The following is a 14,455-nucleotide window of genomic DNA, read 5'->3' as shown; positions in this document are numbered from 1 at the left end:
CTTGCTGGGGAAGTGGATGATGCAGGTGAGCTCAGAGCCATAGAGGGCCTCGGCGATGTAGTGGGAGCCATAGTGCTGGACGAAGGTCAGCAGCTCCTCCCGACTGCTCTCCTTGGTCAGGATTTTGAGGACGTTGGTGAAGCCTAGACAGGGAGCACGGGGGCGTGGTGAGACTTGAGAGGCTGGCGGCTGACCAATCGCCAGTGGCCAGGGATTCTTTCCAGTGTGGATCTGGTGACTTATCTCTCACTGTAGTGTCAGCCTGATGGCTGCACTACTCCAAACGTGCACCGCATTCCCTCACTTACATAACCAAGACTGTTCTCTACGGTGGACACACAAGACGCTACGCCTGAGAGGGAACTGACAGCAGGCGAAAGCCTCAAGCTTAGCGACCTAGACCACAGAGACCTGCCAGTCACCACTAGGGAATCAAAGCTGATGTCTGCTGAGCAAGTGACATGAGCCAGGCACGTTGCTAAATGTTTCGCCCACTTCGTCTAGTCCGACCTTCACTTGGTCTAGTTCGACCTTAGCCCCAACGTTGCCACCCCGTCACAACAGCCCTCATCGTGTAGATGAGCAGGTCAAAGCTCAGAGACCATAAATGATGCGTTGGTCCTGCGGCTGGAGGAGCCGGCGTCCCAGCTCGCTTCTGCTCTCTCCTCCAAAGCACACACACTTCCCACCGCACCCAGTCACCGAGGGCTGGACCTGCCCATGGCCCAGGCTCAGCGGATATTCTGCGTCCTCAGATCTGATCCCGGGCTTAGCTCCCTATGACATTGCTTCCATTTTTGTCTCGCAGTGGCCTCCCCAAACAGTCCTGGGTTCTCTCTCCCCACATTGCCAAAGGCCTCTCTGCTGCTCTATTGTCCTTAGTCCTTAGTGCCCAGCAGGGGACATGCACAGCAGTCTCTCAACAGCCAGCTGCTCCCCTTCGCTCTCCTTCCTCAGACAAACATGTCACCAAGCTATTCTTCCAGGAGCCTTAAGACCTTCTCCCCACTACTGAGTAAAACCCAGTGACCTTATCTGAGCATTTCAAGCCTCCAAGGTCATCTCTCACAAGCCACCAGCATCAGGCTTTACCTCTAGCTAAGCCAGTTTTCTTATTTCTACTGAATGTGACAAAGGATTTCTAACATTCTATCCGGTGAATTATCCCTCGCCTTATCCCCAACACATACACACACACACACACACACACCACCACCACCACCACCACCCACCTGAAATGGCCTCCCCACTTCCTGCCTGAGTCCTACACATGCTTTAAGGCCCCAGGAAGTCACCCCTCCCACAAGGAGCTTTTCACACCATCCTGGTCAGGGGCTTCTAGTTTCTGCCCCTTTAATACTCACCACCTTGAAAGCAGAAGCTCTGTCTGCACAGGCATCCTTCCTCATCCCCACCCAACCAGCTACACTGCAGTTCAGGACACGGCAGGCACACCAGTCACCATTATTACAAGAACAACCAATTCTGTGCCACATCAAAGTAAAATGTAAACGAGCAAGCTCTTTTTCAACATTAAAAATGAGCTCCAATTTGCCAACGTTTGATTTACAAGGGGTTCTCAGGAGCATCATTATTGATTAATTAAAGCGGATCCACCTTTGTAGCTCTAATAAGAACATCACAGTCTTATTCACAAGTGCGGTGTGCAGGTGTGGGTGGTAGGGAAAACAGACAGGGCTCAAAGAATGGGTGCTTGATTAGAACAAACTCTCTCCATCAACCTGTTAACTCATGCAACTGGGTAATTAAGACAGCAGTGTTAATGATAAGATGGTGTGTGTTAAGTAATAAATAACAGCATCCTGGAGATGCCCTGTGGCTCTTTATCCAGGCAGACGAAACCACAATGGAATCCCGGCTCTGCTCCTGTTCTGCCACTCACTAGCTGTGTGATGTTGGGCAAGTTACTTAACCTCTCTGACCCTCTGTCCTTCTTGGAAAAAAATGGAGTAAATACTGCCTTCTTCGCAGGACTGATCTAAGTCCTAAGATATAAAACATTATAGAGTGCTGGCTGATGTCAGAAATAATTAGTATGTGCATTTCTCTGGGGGTGAAGTCCTCTGATTCCCAGGCTAACTGAGCTCCATGTTGCTCATGAACAAAGTGACGTTCAAAATGAAAAGAGCTGGTCATTATTAGGAGACGCTGGGACAATAATTCAGTGGCAATGCCATGAGTAAGGGTAGAAAATCTAGGCCAGGCTCCCCTTTCCAGATGCCTTCACTCATTCCCTACTTTTCAGTTTTCATTTATTTATTTTTTTATTCCTTCATCAAACATGAGCACCAACAACGTGCTGATTCTTTGTTAGTCACAAAGATTACAGGTCTATAGGGCCCGAGCTCTATCCACAGCCTCAAGTCAGCGGGGGGCAGGGGGGACAAACAGGGTTCAGATAGGAATCAAGCATTTGCTCCTGCTTTAATCTAGGCAGCTGCTCATGGGGAATTTCTGGAGTTATCCTGAGGGGAATGGAGAATGCAGGAAGTGTCTCTGAGTATTGCAGGGTATGTTGCCCTGGCTAGGAGATCCAGACAGAGGACACAGCACGTGCACAGTCACAGAGACGTGAAAGAACACATCCCATTTGGAGAACTACACATGGTCATCATTGGCTGGGATTCCGGTTTTACGTGGGTAAGTGTGGTGATGTGTGTGTGTGAGTGTGTGTGTGTGTGTGTGTGTGTGTGTGTGTACTGGGTGGGGGATGTGTTATTGTTGTATAGGAGACAGGTGGGAAAAGAAATCAGCCAATACAGACCAGAAGAATCTGTCTGAGATCTTAAACCCATGAGCCTCAAGTATTTCGAGAACATACATGTGACTTAGAATGTCGTTTATCCTCTCTCTCCTGCTCAAACTTCCTGCTCAGACACCCCTTCCTCTATGAAGCCCCTGACTTTCCAGAATGGACAACTCCCTCTTCTTGCCACCATTACTCTACTTTGCGTGGATGCTACTGTAGTGTGTTGAAGTCCCTGTCGGCTGCTTGTCCATCTGCTTTCCCCGGGAGCTCTTTGGCGGCAGCCTCCCCAGTGCCAGCACAGGGCCAGCCAAACCCTAGGTCCTTGGTGACATGTGCTGAGTTACGCCGAGCCCCTGGGCTGTCTGGGGGTGGTCCTCACCTGCAGAGAGCGTGATGGTGCTGAGCTTCACACGGTAGAGGTTACTCCGGACCCGCCACTGCTGCACCATGGGGTAACCCATGGCCTCGTCGTACCTGATGTCTCCTGGGGGAGGGAATAAGAAGGTCATGTGAGCCCAGCATTTAGACGCCGGAATCACCCCCCGGCCCCAGCCCTGCAGCTCTGGGCTCTGGGTAATGGCCACCTCTTCTAAGTAGGCAGAGGCTTGGCCTTAGACAGCATGTTCTCGGGAGGGCCTACAACTTTCTCAGGCCTCTTCTTGACCTCTGACCTCAGCCACGACCCTGCTTTTCCTCTCTGCCCAACAGCTTGCAAGGTCCCTTTACCCTAGAAACAGCAGTGGGTTGACGGTCCCGGCTGACCCTGTTGGCAACTGGCCATGGGAAACTAGACAGCTCGATGCCTCAGTTTCCCCATCGGATACTACGGCTACCTATGCTGAACTTATTTCCACAGGCAGCTGGTGAGACTCAAGTAAGGTGATAGAAGTGGAAGCCTTTCGGTAACCAGAAGTCATGTGCATGGAGTCTACGGTCAGCAAACCACAACCAGCCCAGCATGCGCTGTCTGCGGCCACTTTCACAGGGCGGCCACAGGGTTAAATGGCTGTGACGGAGGCCACGCGCAGCACCAAACACATTTATTATCCGACCCTTTGGGTTTGCTGAGCCCTGTCTGGACCACTGTTTATAAACACGGAATCATGAACATCACATAAAATGCACATGCACACAGATAAAAGGTCCCCATTTCAAGTAAGACAGGGAAACAATGGCTAGACAAAATTAAACGTGATTTTTAAAAAATCTCCAATGAAGGCAGCGTGTAGCACTTTGCACACTTCTCTGACCATGTAACCCCCTTTTATTCCCAGTGGTCCACTGCAATTCACATTCCATACAGTACAATTTTGGGGAAGCAGAAGTATAGACAAAAAATAAAACACAATACGGTGTTAGCAAGTAGTTAACTTTGGGTGGAGAGTACATAAGATTCTTGTTTTCTGATTTATATTCATCTCCATTTTCTAAATTTCCTACTCTGAGCGTTTCAAACTCTCTCTTTTTATAATCAGGAAAAAATACATAAAAAGGAAAGGCTAGTCACATCAGCGGTTATTATCGTCGTTATGTATCCTCTGCAAATGGCAGGCACATTTCCTATCCTTTTCTCTTGCCCCCGGTGAGGAGGCACTTAAAGAGATATTTGATACCAAGAATAAAATGAGAATCTCATTGGAACAAGTGATTTCTTCCTGGACGTTACTATAGTATTAAAGTTGTCCATTACTGTCAACTTTTTTTTTTTCCTCTTAAGCCTTCTTTGGAATAATATAATTTTTTTAGAGGCTTTCATTTTAAAGTAAAATATTCGTGATCTTCAAAGATACGTCCACTGGAGCGAGGTTGTTTTGTTATAAATATGTCCTCCCTGTTTCTCTGCTCCGACTGTCCTGTCTTTCCTCTGCAGAGGCTGGGGACGGAAGGGGAGCGGGTGGTGGAGGAATGAGAAGGGCTATGTTTTGAGTCAGGAAAGAGACAACAGTCTACGCAGGAAGCCCAGACGCCAGTGCCTGGGCAGCCTCTGCCCATCTATTCATGCGTGTCCTAATTCAGAGCAGGCTTGGAGTGTGTTTGGGCACGAGGTGCTGATCCCCAGGGGAGCTGGACAGAACATAAGAATGGGAGCTGTTTGTGCCGCTCATCCACTCAGGGGCATGACAGCCAAAAGAAAAAAATAAATACTACTTCTTCTAGTTATCTTGAAATTTTTAGAACCACCTTCTCTGCCTCTTACCCCATCCCTGGCCTTCCCCATAAGTGGTCATCACTCTATCCCTCACTTCTCCCCATCCCTGGTCCTTCTTGGATTCCAGCCTGGAATATAAGCTCCTCGGGTGGGATGTCAGCTTCTCAAGGTCAAGGTCGTGATCTGTATTTTCCCACATGTGCAGAGCCTAGAACAAAGCCTGGTGCATAGCAGGCTTTCAACAAATAACTGTTTAATGACTCACTCACTCATTTTCATAAACCTGTCCCTGGTCCCTATCCCATCCCTGACTCCTGTCTTACCTGATTCTATCCTAGATTTTCACCCAGGGATTATGGGTAGAATAAAGCTCTGGAATGGGGGAAATTATTTTTTCTGATCATTAAAAAAAATTAACTTTTGAAATGTGACAGCTCCTTCATTAGGACCCCGCCAAAGACACCTGAATCAAAACAGATGATGCTAAAATTTTGTGCCACTCACATGGAACCACAATGTACTAAGCATTTTACATCCGTGACCTCCAATTCTCACTACAATTCTGAAAAAATAATTGTTATACCCCATTTTTCAGAAGGAGAAACTGAGGCTCAGGGAGGGAAACCACTTAAGAACACACAACAACCAGTGACAGATCCAGAGTCCTTTCCATTAGAACACAGCACCTACCCATAGACCACGGCAATGTGGCTTTAGGAGGTGGTGAACTCCCCGTCACTGGGGATATGCAAGCGGGATCGTCACTCAGCCGGGATATTGTAGACCTGACTTCCTCATTAGTAAAGAGGAATACTCTAGATGCCATGTACAGTCCATGTAAGCTCTGAAATTCTATGATCTTGTGAAAACGAAAATTAAGGAAGACACAGCAGATTTTAGGCGCATTTTACAAAGCCTTTTTACAACCATAATTTTCTATGATCTACTTCTGGACCCCTCTTTGAAGTAGACAGGTCGGAGAGGTCATGTAGGAGAGTGGATATAGCATCAGCTTTGGAGTGAAGACGGACTGGCCTTAAATTCTGACTCAGCTTTAGACCAGCCATGTGGCCTTGGACAAGTTTAATGACTTCTTTAACCAGTTTAAAAGGGGATGATAACGCCCTTTCAGGGTCACACGGAGTAGTGCATGCACAGTGCCTGGCCCCCAGGAGACTCTCAGCACATGAGACTCTCCCTTGTCTGAGATTAGATGACTTGTGCAAGGTTTCCAAGAGCTTGCAAGTGACAGAAGGGAATGAAATCTAAATCAGTTATGTTTCAACTTTTCCCTGGGGGACAATTTCCCTCTTGGTGAGATGGCTCCATCATCCATCAGGCTGGCCCTTCTCCCTGGGCGGCCTTCTCCCTGCTATCACACAAAGGCAGAGCCAGTGTCCTTACGTCTTAGGAAAGTCCCCAAGAAAACGGTAGGAGAGGAACCGGAAGAAGACGAGGAGGAATAGGAGGGCATCGTGGGCTGCAGCAGAAAAGGCAAAGCCTCGGGACAGCCTGCAAAAGACAGCTTCTCAGTAAGGGAGAGAGTGAGAGGCAGAGGTGACTGAGAGTGCCAGAAGACCAGAAGCCACAGCACCTGGTTCAGGTCCTGGCAGATCTGCTGTGTGACCTTGGGCTGGTTCACCTCTCTGAGTCCAGATTTCTCATCTATAAAATGAGAAAAATAATACCCACACCACGAGATGTCTCAGTGCCCATGCTCAAAAATAAGCTGTGTAACTGAAATGCTTTCAAATGAGAGAGGCTTCTGGTTGGGGGGCGGGAAACTGGTTTTACTTTAGAATAATTTAAAAATGAACCTCATGAAATAAGCCAGACACCGAAAGACAAATATGACCTGATCTCACTTCTGTGTGGAGTCTAAAAAAAGTTGAACTCGTAAAAGCAGAGAGGAGGCTAGCTGGGGGGTGGGGTAAACGGTGAGACCTTAGTCAAAGGATACAAATGTTTGATTATGCACAATGAAAAAGTTCTGGAGATTTAATATATGGCAGATTGACTACAGTTATCAATATTCTACTGTATACTTGAAATTTGCTAAGGGACTAAATCTGGCCTGGGCTCAGCATCTGGAGTCTCAGGGAAGCCCATAGTTTTGCACAATCATCGCACAAAGTAGGAGCCCAAGAAATAGCAGGTCCTTTTTGCATCCAATCCCTCATAAAGGGGGAGGCCCGCTGGGACCTATCCTGGAGGCGCTGAAGATGGATACGCGGGAGGCTGGGAACGGGTCTTACCAGTGAGCAGCTGGAGGTCCGGGAGGGGCTCGGAGAGGACCCCCCGGCACTGCTCCTCCACAGGCAGCGGGATCACCAACAGCCCGTCGGCCAGCTGAGGAAAGTCCTTGATGAAGTTGTTCTCCCTGTGGAGAGGAGCAGAGAGACTGCAAAATCGAGGCAGTAGAGTCTGGGTCTGCGGGGCAAGAGGGCAAGAAGCGTGTAGCCTGAATAGAGACTCACGAGTGGGCAGGTGGCTTTGCTGCACTGCCACCAGCTCCCTGAATCCCGCCTCTGAGAACATAGTGCTAAATGACAGGCTCTAGGATCTGGCCAGCTGGGGCTCAAATCCTGGCCCACCACTTACTAGCTGTGCAACCTTGAGCAAGCTACTGGTCCTCTTGGAACCTCAGTTTCCTTGTCTATAAAGTGAGATCTCAGGGTAGTTATAAACACTTAACGGGCTAAAGGTGCCAACTGCTGAAGACATAGTCTGATGCTCTGTAAACTGTATGTGTGACAGCTAAATGTCCCCTTGCACAAGCAATGATGATGGAAAACCAGGCTGTGCGGGAACTTAGAACAGCATGGAGGGTCTGAGGAAAAAAGGGAGTGAGGTTAAGCTGGAGAAAGGAAGGCCTGAAAGAATGGGTGTGTGTTTGTTAAAGTGGAAGGACCCTAAGGGATCATCTGGATCCAACCCCTCCTTTTCCAGGCGTGAAGAAGGGCAGTGACGTGGTCAATAACAATGAATGGGTTGTACTCAAACCCAGGTCTCCCAACTCCCTCTCCAGCTCTAACTTCTTAGCTGTCTTTCTTCTGTATCCCTTATGGAAGACAGGCCTCTGAGTGACTCAGGGGACTGAACCTTGAACAAAAGTCAGTCTTAAGGGGGGCAAGTTATCATGCATCACAGGGAGGCAAGCTTTAATCTAGACAATAGACCTGCCTGAAAACAGAACAATTTGCCAAGAGAGGTGGTGAGCTTCCTGTTTCTGGGAGTGTGCAAGCAAGAAACTTGAGAGCCACTTGGTATGGATGGTATCGAGGGCATTTCTGTATTAAAATCTGATTTTTGAGGTCTCTTCATATTCAGAGATCCTCAGGATTAGAGAAACTAATTACAGTCTGGAGAGGAGAAGAAGAGGGGGAAGAAAAACAAAGGGAGGAGGATGTTTATCACTTCGTTTGCCAACTGGAATGGGCAACCTTGAAATGAAAAATCAGAGAGAGGAAAACAAAATTACACGATGCCGAAGCAATGGCTTTGAAGCCTGGATCTCAGGCACTTCAAAGGCAGCTATGCGAGCTGTCAGGTGACCTGGGTCACCTTCCTGTCTCTATCCCATACCCTCGTACTCTCCACCTCAGTCACCTGCAAAGATCACCATCAATTCATTTATTTAGTGAACACCTTCTCCATATCTGACCCCTGGGGAAGTTAGAGTCCGGAAGAGGAGACATTATCCCTGTCTTCAACGTCACCAGCATCTTCACCATCATCACCATCACATGACAGTTTATTGATTGAACTCTTATAACTTACTGGCTATGGATTTTACATTCATTTTATCATTTAATCTTCAGGGTAGCCTACAAGATAGTTATTATCTTCATTTACAGATGAGGAAAAACGAGGTTCAGAGTTAAGAGATGGTAGAGTTGGGATTTGAATCCAGGTCTGTCTGACTGCAAACCTGGTGAGGTAAAGTCTGGGCTTGGGACTGTTTTCTGGGCACGCATGTGCATGATGGTGAGTTTCTAGGTCCACGCGTGTATACTTCAGCATGCTATGTTGTGTGCCTGTATGGGTGTGCTCATGTATGGGTGTGGAGCCCTATTTGTTTAAGTCTCTAAGTATGCCTGTGACCATGGCGTCTGCCTAGGTGTATGTTTGTGGCTGGCTTTTGATTAGTCTGCAAACTTGAGTCTCCATTTCAAATCTTCTCTGGCAATGCTTTTATGATTGAAGAGGAGGGGACACAGAGCCACCTTCTCTAACTACAGGCCTCTCTCCTCTAATCCTCCTGCCTCTGGTTAAGCTGGGTTGGGCTCTGCAAACAAATTCAACCCCAAAGGGACACTGGGAGGCAGCTCAGTGTCAGAATGGCTGGGGGACTGGTTCGTGATGCCCCTTCTTGGAGGAAGGTCTTATCCCTGAGATTCCAAAAATCAGGGAGGGTCTTGAGGAAGCACCTGAGAGAGAGAAGGAGAAGATGGAAGGCTGGGAGTTGGCATGGGTGAAGCAGAGAATGACAACAGAGTGACAGCAAATACCAAGGATAGACCCTCAGGACTTTGCCCCTTCAAGGCCACCTGAGAGATGGCAGTCCTGTGTGGCGTCTGCCAGCAGAGGGCGCACAGGGCCTTTGCATCACTCGGCTCCCTTGGGAGGCAAAACAAGGTGGGAATAGCAGCCAAGGGGGAAAGTTCCTCTGGGCTGAGAACCTCAGACAGAATCCAGAGAGCAGCTTCAGGACCCGCATACCCAGAATAGGTGACAGGGGGACTGGCGGCGTGCTGATTTAAACTCAGTTGGTCAGAAACCAAATTCAGATTCTAAGAGCTGTGTGTGTGTGTGTGTGCGTGCGTGCGTGTGTGTGTGTGTGTAGTAAAAGCTAACAGGAAACGAATTAATCCAATAATAGGAAGAAGAAGAGATAATATTTATCGATTTATCATGTTTGTTGACCATCATCTATGTTCTAGATAGTTCCAAGATATGAGTGTGTGTCATTTTAACCGCAGGAGAACTCCCTGAGACAACTACTATTATTATTCCCATTTTGTGCACGAAGAAATGGATGCTCAGAGAGGTTAAGGAACTTTGTCCAACCAAGATCCACAGTTAGAAAGTGACAGTGGCCAAAGCCCCAGTGTAGCCAAGTGGGCTCCTAGCTTAGCGCCTGGCGCTCTGTAAACCCATGTTCATGACTCAGCCCAGGGCCTGGGCTCTTGATCACTGAGATAACCTGCTACCTGGCAGAGTTCTGTTGTTTCCAGTCAGAGTTGGAATGTGCTTTTGTGCCTGTGGATGTGGCTGTATGCACGTGTGTGTGTGTGTGTGCGTGTGCGAGTGCGTGCACGCGCATAAAGTGATGCTGTTTCAAATAGCGACAGGGCCACTGTTTTTTTAGACACCCATTTCTCCCCAAATATCTTTGAGGACGGTTCAGTCTTAGTTGATACTATATGGAAATGATTCATCAACTTTTTAAAATAGTAAACCTTGGGCCCCATGGACTCAGGGCAATTCTAGGGACACTTTTGGGGGTCTGTCATGTTCTGGGATCTGTTCTGCACACTAGGGTTATGGCACACTAGGGGAGGTACCCCCATTCACAAAGACCAGGAGAGGATGCGAGCACTGTATGGAGGTCTCCAAGGCCTTCGCAGTCCAGCCCTGCCTACTCCTCCCGCCTCGTTTTATGAGCCACTTCTTGCTGTTCTCATGCTGCACTGATTGTCCCTAAGTTCCTCATGTGGGACCTATTGCTTCCTACAAAGGAGCCCACTGAGGTTTTGCCCTCTCTCTGAAAAGCTCTTGCTCCCCAGCCCTGCACCTGGCCAACTCCTACTTATCATTCGGACCACACATTATTTCTCTGCCTTTGAGAAATGTTCTCAGCATCAGCTCTCCTGTTACACTCTCTCATAGCATCTTGCTATTTTCTTCCAAGAAGAGCTCCACAGTTCCTAACCATAGATGGGCTCAGGGGAACCTTATGTGATACTCACCTCTCTCACTAGACTCTGAGCTCCATGAGAACAAGACTATGCCTGTCCCATTTACTGCTGCTTCCCCAGTGCCCAGCACAGTGTAAATTGCAAACAAAGTGGTGCTCAGTGAACATTTGTTGAGGAAACTAGGGAGGAAACCCAGAGACGAAAGTCACGTGTGTATGACCTACATCTTTTGAGAGAGTCCTTTTCTGATGTTTTATCACAGGGTTCCAAGATGCCTCAAATCCAAAGGACGTTGAGGATTTGTGTCTAAAATACCAGCTCTTTTGCTAAAAGCTTTAAAACTCTAATTTCTTCCTCTAACTTCTTATGTGCGTAGGCAGTCTGCTTCCTATAGAGTTCAGATGGGGGACGGGGCCCTCCTGAGCTAGTGGGGACCAGATCAGAAAGGTGATTGCTCCAAGCAGGGGGCTGGTCAGACCACGCCTTCTCGGTGTGCACGTGTGCATGGGTGTGCATTCACATCGTGGGGGAGGTGCAGGGGCTGGGTGGGGTGAGAAATGCCAGCAGAAAGCAAGAGGCCGCATTGAAAAACCACCTCTCCTATGAAACCATATCAATTTTTCCCAGTTGGAATAAATCTTCCCTACCACTTTTCTCTCGGGTATCTTGTTTATGAACGGATTGCAGAACTGGCCTTGGGATCTGGTGGTTTTTTTTAGTGTGGGCTCAGAAGTTATACACTCATGGACACAAATCCTGGCTGTGTGACCTTGAGGAGGTCACTTACATTTTAGGAACCTTAGTGACTTCATCTGTAAAATGGGGGTCATGAGTTTAACTTCAAGGGGTTGGGAGGAGGATTCATGTAAAGTCATCTTTAATGCTAATTCCTTTTCCTGATTCCCACACTAGATTCTAAATCTCCTTAGAGTCTCCGAGAGCCCAGCACAGTGCCAGCCAGTTCATGGTGTAACTACATTAATCATATGTTTGTGTGTAGAGGTGAGGGGCAGGCCTCTTCATCTTCCACGCCACCTGCATATGACATCTAAGTGGCACAAACCCACAGAGCACTTCCACGGAAGATGCACCTTGTCCAGTTCCCTCTGTTCAGCCATGCTGACAAGAATGACAAGCAAGGGAAGCTGGGCATCTCTGCTACCCTCCCCCTCCTTCCTCCAGGTTTTCCCTCCCTCCCGCTGCCACCCCCTTTTAAGAATATGTGTGAGTGTTTTGGATACATTAATGCACAGCCACCAGCATACAAGAGCCCATCACCCATCAGTTCTAGGGAAATTAGCATTTAAATTGAGATATTTCAAGGAAGTAAATCACCCCGGAGCCAGCCAGCACTGTTTGCTGCCTTTTCTCAGTGGAAGATAGGCTCAGGGCCCTGGCCTAGGAGCTGTTGAGTTTGCAGGGAGTGGGTCCACTCTCCCTGGCTCTCCCTAGGCCACCCAACACCCAACTCCTAAAGGGGTGGCGTCAAACTCTCAGTGCCAATTCAGACATCTCCCCTGGTTTACATCGTGCCTCACGATGTAACTAAAAATGAACCTTCTGCCTGGTGAGGGAGGGGACTTTGGCTGAGATGTGATTCCTTCTGTGATCAGGCAGGTGGGAGACCTGCTCTCATCATGGCTGTCACTGCCTAGCTGGGTGGTTTGGGAATGGGGAATGCCACTCCATGCTTCTGGAACTCGGGGTGGGGAGGGGAAGGCTAGTATACAACATTTGTTTTTCTGAACCCCAGATTGAGAGGCGTTGGGTTAGATTTTATCCATTCTGTAGAAGTTGGAATCTCTAGGGTCTTAAACCAAACCCACCCTCAATCTCCACCCTTCTTGGGGACCAGTTAGAAAGTTTGTTCTCATGTGATCTGCTTCTCAATTTGGGTCTTCTTCTAAGTTCTCTGGTCAAGTTCTCTTTCATTCAACCTGTCATCAATGCATTCATTCAACAGATCTTCAATATTATGTGCCTGGCACTGAGAACACAACGATAAAGCAGACATCCTCTGTCCTCGAGTTGCCCATAGCCTGGTATGAGACGCATGTGTAAATGCTTCTTACATATGTGTGTGAATGTGTATTCACCACAAGGTGAATATGGTTTTGAAATGTTAACAGAAAGCATTTTTTGTTCCCCCTAAATCATATTCGTCCATGGAACCCCCGCCCCCCCTGCTAAATCAAAGGCTTTCATCCCTTAGGTAGAAAAGCAGATGCCCTCTAGGAAAAAAAAGGGGGGTCATCACTCAGCTTTGCATCTCAAAGCTGACTCTGTAGTGTCTTGAGTTAGAGAATAGTTTAGAAAGTCAGCCTGTGCTGGGAGTGAAGATTCTCCTATGTATCAAAGCCAAACCAAGGCCAACTCTGATCACAGTCTTATTTTAATGTACAGATGGTACAGGCTACCAACCCAGGGGAGTTCCCACCAGACAGGAAAAGGGAGAAAACCCTTTGTTTTGCCACTGGTGCTGGGAGGGATTGCTGAGGAGAGAAAGCCAATAGGCCAAGCATACAGACTTGAGAATCAGCAACCTTCCTTCTGGGCTTTTGGAAATCAATCCCCCTTCCCCATTCACCCCAACCTCGAGGGTGGTATCAACAAATCTCTAAGCCACTAACAAGGGTTTGGGGGAAATCTCAAGGCAGGTGAGCGGGATTGATGAGTTTGCTCCACCAGACCAGGTTATAGTCTCAGGGGGGTGGTGGGTTGTGAGCTCCTTTACCTAATAGGCCAGTGGGAGCTCCAGTGAGTGGGTAGCAATAGCTGAGCAAGAAACCACAGAACTCAGCCCCCCAGTCCTGCAGCCATGGTGTAGGGACAGGGAAGCTGATAAGACATAGCCTCCTGCTCATGGAGACAGGGGTGGGAAAGGGGGCCTGAGATTAGCACAGGAGCTGCAGAGTGTAGACTCTGGAAGTGGGCAGTGGATCCCAACATGCTGCCCTGCTCAAAAGACTGGCCGAGACCATCCATGTCTTATGGACACCAGTGCAGGGGCCCAGAGCCCAGCTCAAACAAGAAATCACATACTGACTACCAGGAAGGATGCGCTAGACCACGTTTGTGCCAACGTCGTCTCATCAGCACCCTGAGGCCAAGCGGAGGTGGTGGTGGGAGGCTGCCTGGTCAGGGAAAGGCAGGAGTGGTTGGTGGTTTGGTCCTTCGAATGGACTACATAGTTACCCTAAAAGAGATTCTTAATTGGCAGGTTGAAACCCATTTTTGCTATCAGTGGAATGGGAACTTGAGGGAAAGATTATGTCAGCTGTAGAAAATTAAGGAGACTGCAGTGTTATGCATAACTGAGTTGTAGAGGAAACGTGTGTGAACGCTTGGCTTACTGAACAGATGGTTACAGGTCAGAGTGATAGGGATGAAGGTCATAAGGGAGGCTCAGAGACCGAGAGGATGTAGAGGAGGGGAACTTATCACAGACTGGGGAGATGGGGAATGTTCCCTGGAGGAGGTGAGCCTTGACAGATTGGTGAGGGGTTATCCAGGGAAAGAATAGCGAGGAAGGGAAGTGTGGGTGGGGTCTAGGCAGAGAGGGAGAGAGGGAGGGAGGGAGGGAGGAAGAGAGGGAGAGAGTGAGCAAGCACGTGC

General features: G+C 48.4%; 1 protein-coding gene across 1 annotated transcript in view; it reads right to left on the bottom strand.

Annotated features, from left to right (window-relative positions):
- The window catches only part of ASTN2 (astrotactin 2), a 787,984-nt gene that overhangs the window by 221,418 nt on the left and 552,111 nt on the right, over positions 1 to 14,455 (bottom strand). The window contains exons 15-17 of the mRNA XM_025050436.1: positions 7,175 to 7,299; positions 3,150 to 3,254; positions 1 to 143 (exon numbers count right to left, since the gene is read on the bottom strand). The exon at positions 1 to 143 is cut by the window's left edge and continues 57 nt beyond it. Of these exons, the coding sequence (XP_024906204.1) occupies positions 1 to 143; positions 3,150 to 3,254; positions 7,175 to 7,299 (373 nt within the window). The remainder of the gene's footprint in view (positions 144 to 3,149; positions 3,255 to 7,174; positions 7,300 to 14,455) is intronic.

Source organism: Pteropus alecto, unplaced genomic scaffold (assembly GCF_000325575.1).
Source record: "Pteropus alecto unplaced genomic scaffold, ASM32557v1 scaffold226, whole genome shotgun sequence".
In the NCBI taxonomy this organism is placed as follows: Eukaryota; Metazoa; Chordata; class Mammalia; order Chiroptera; family Pteropodidae; genus Pteropus; species Pteropus alecto.
This window is presented reverse-complemented; position numbering and strand designations above follow the sequence as displayed.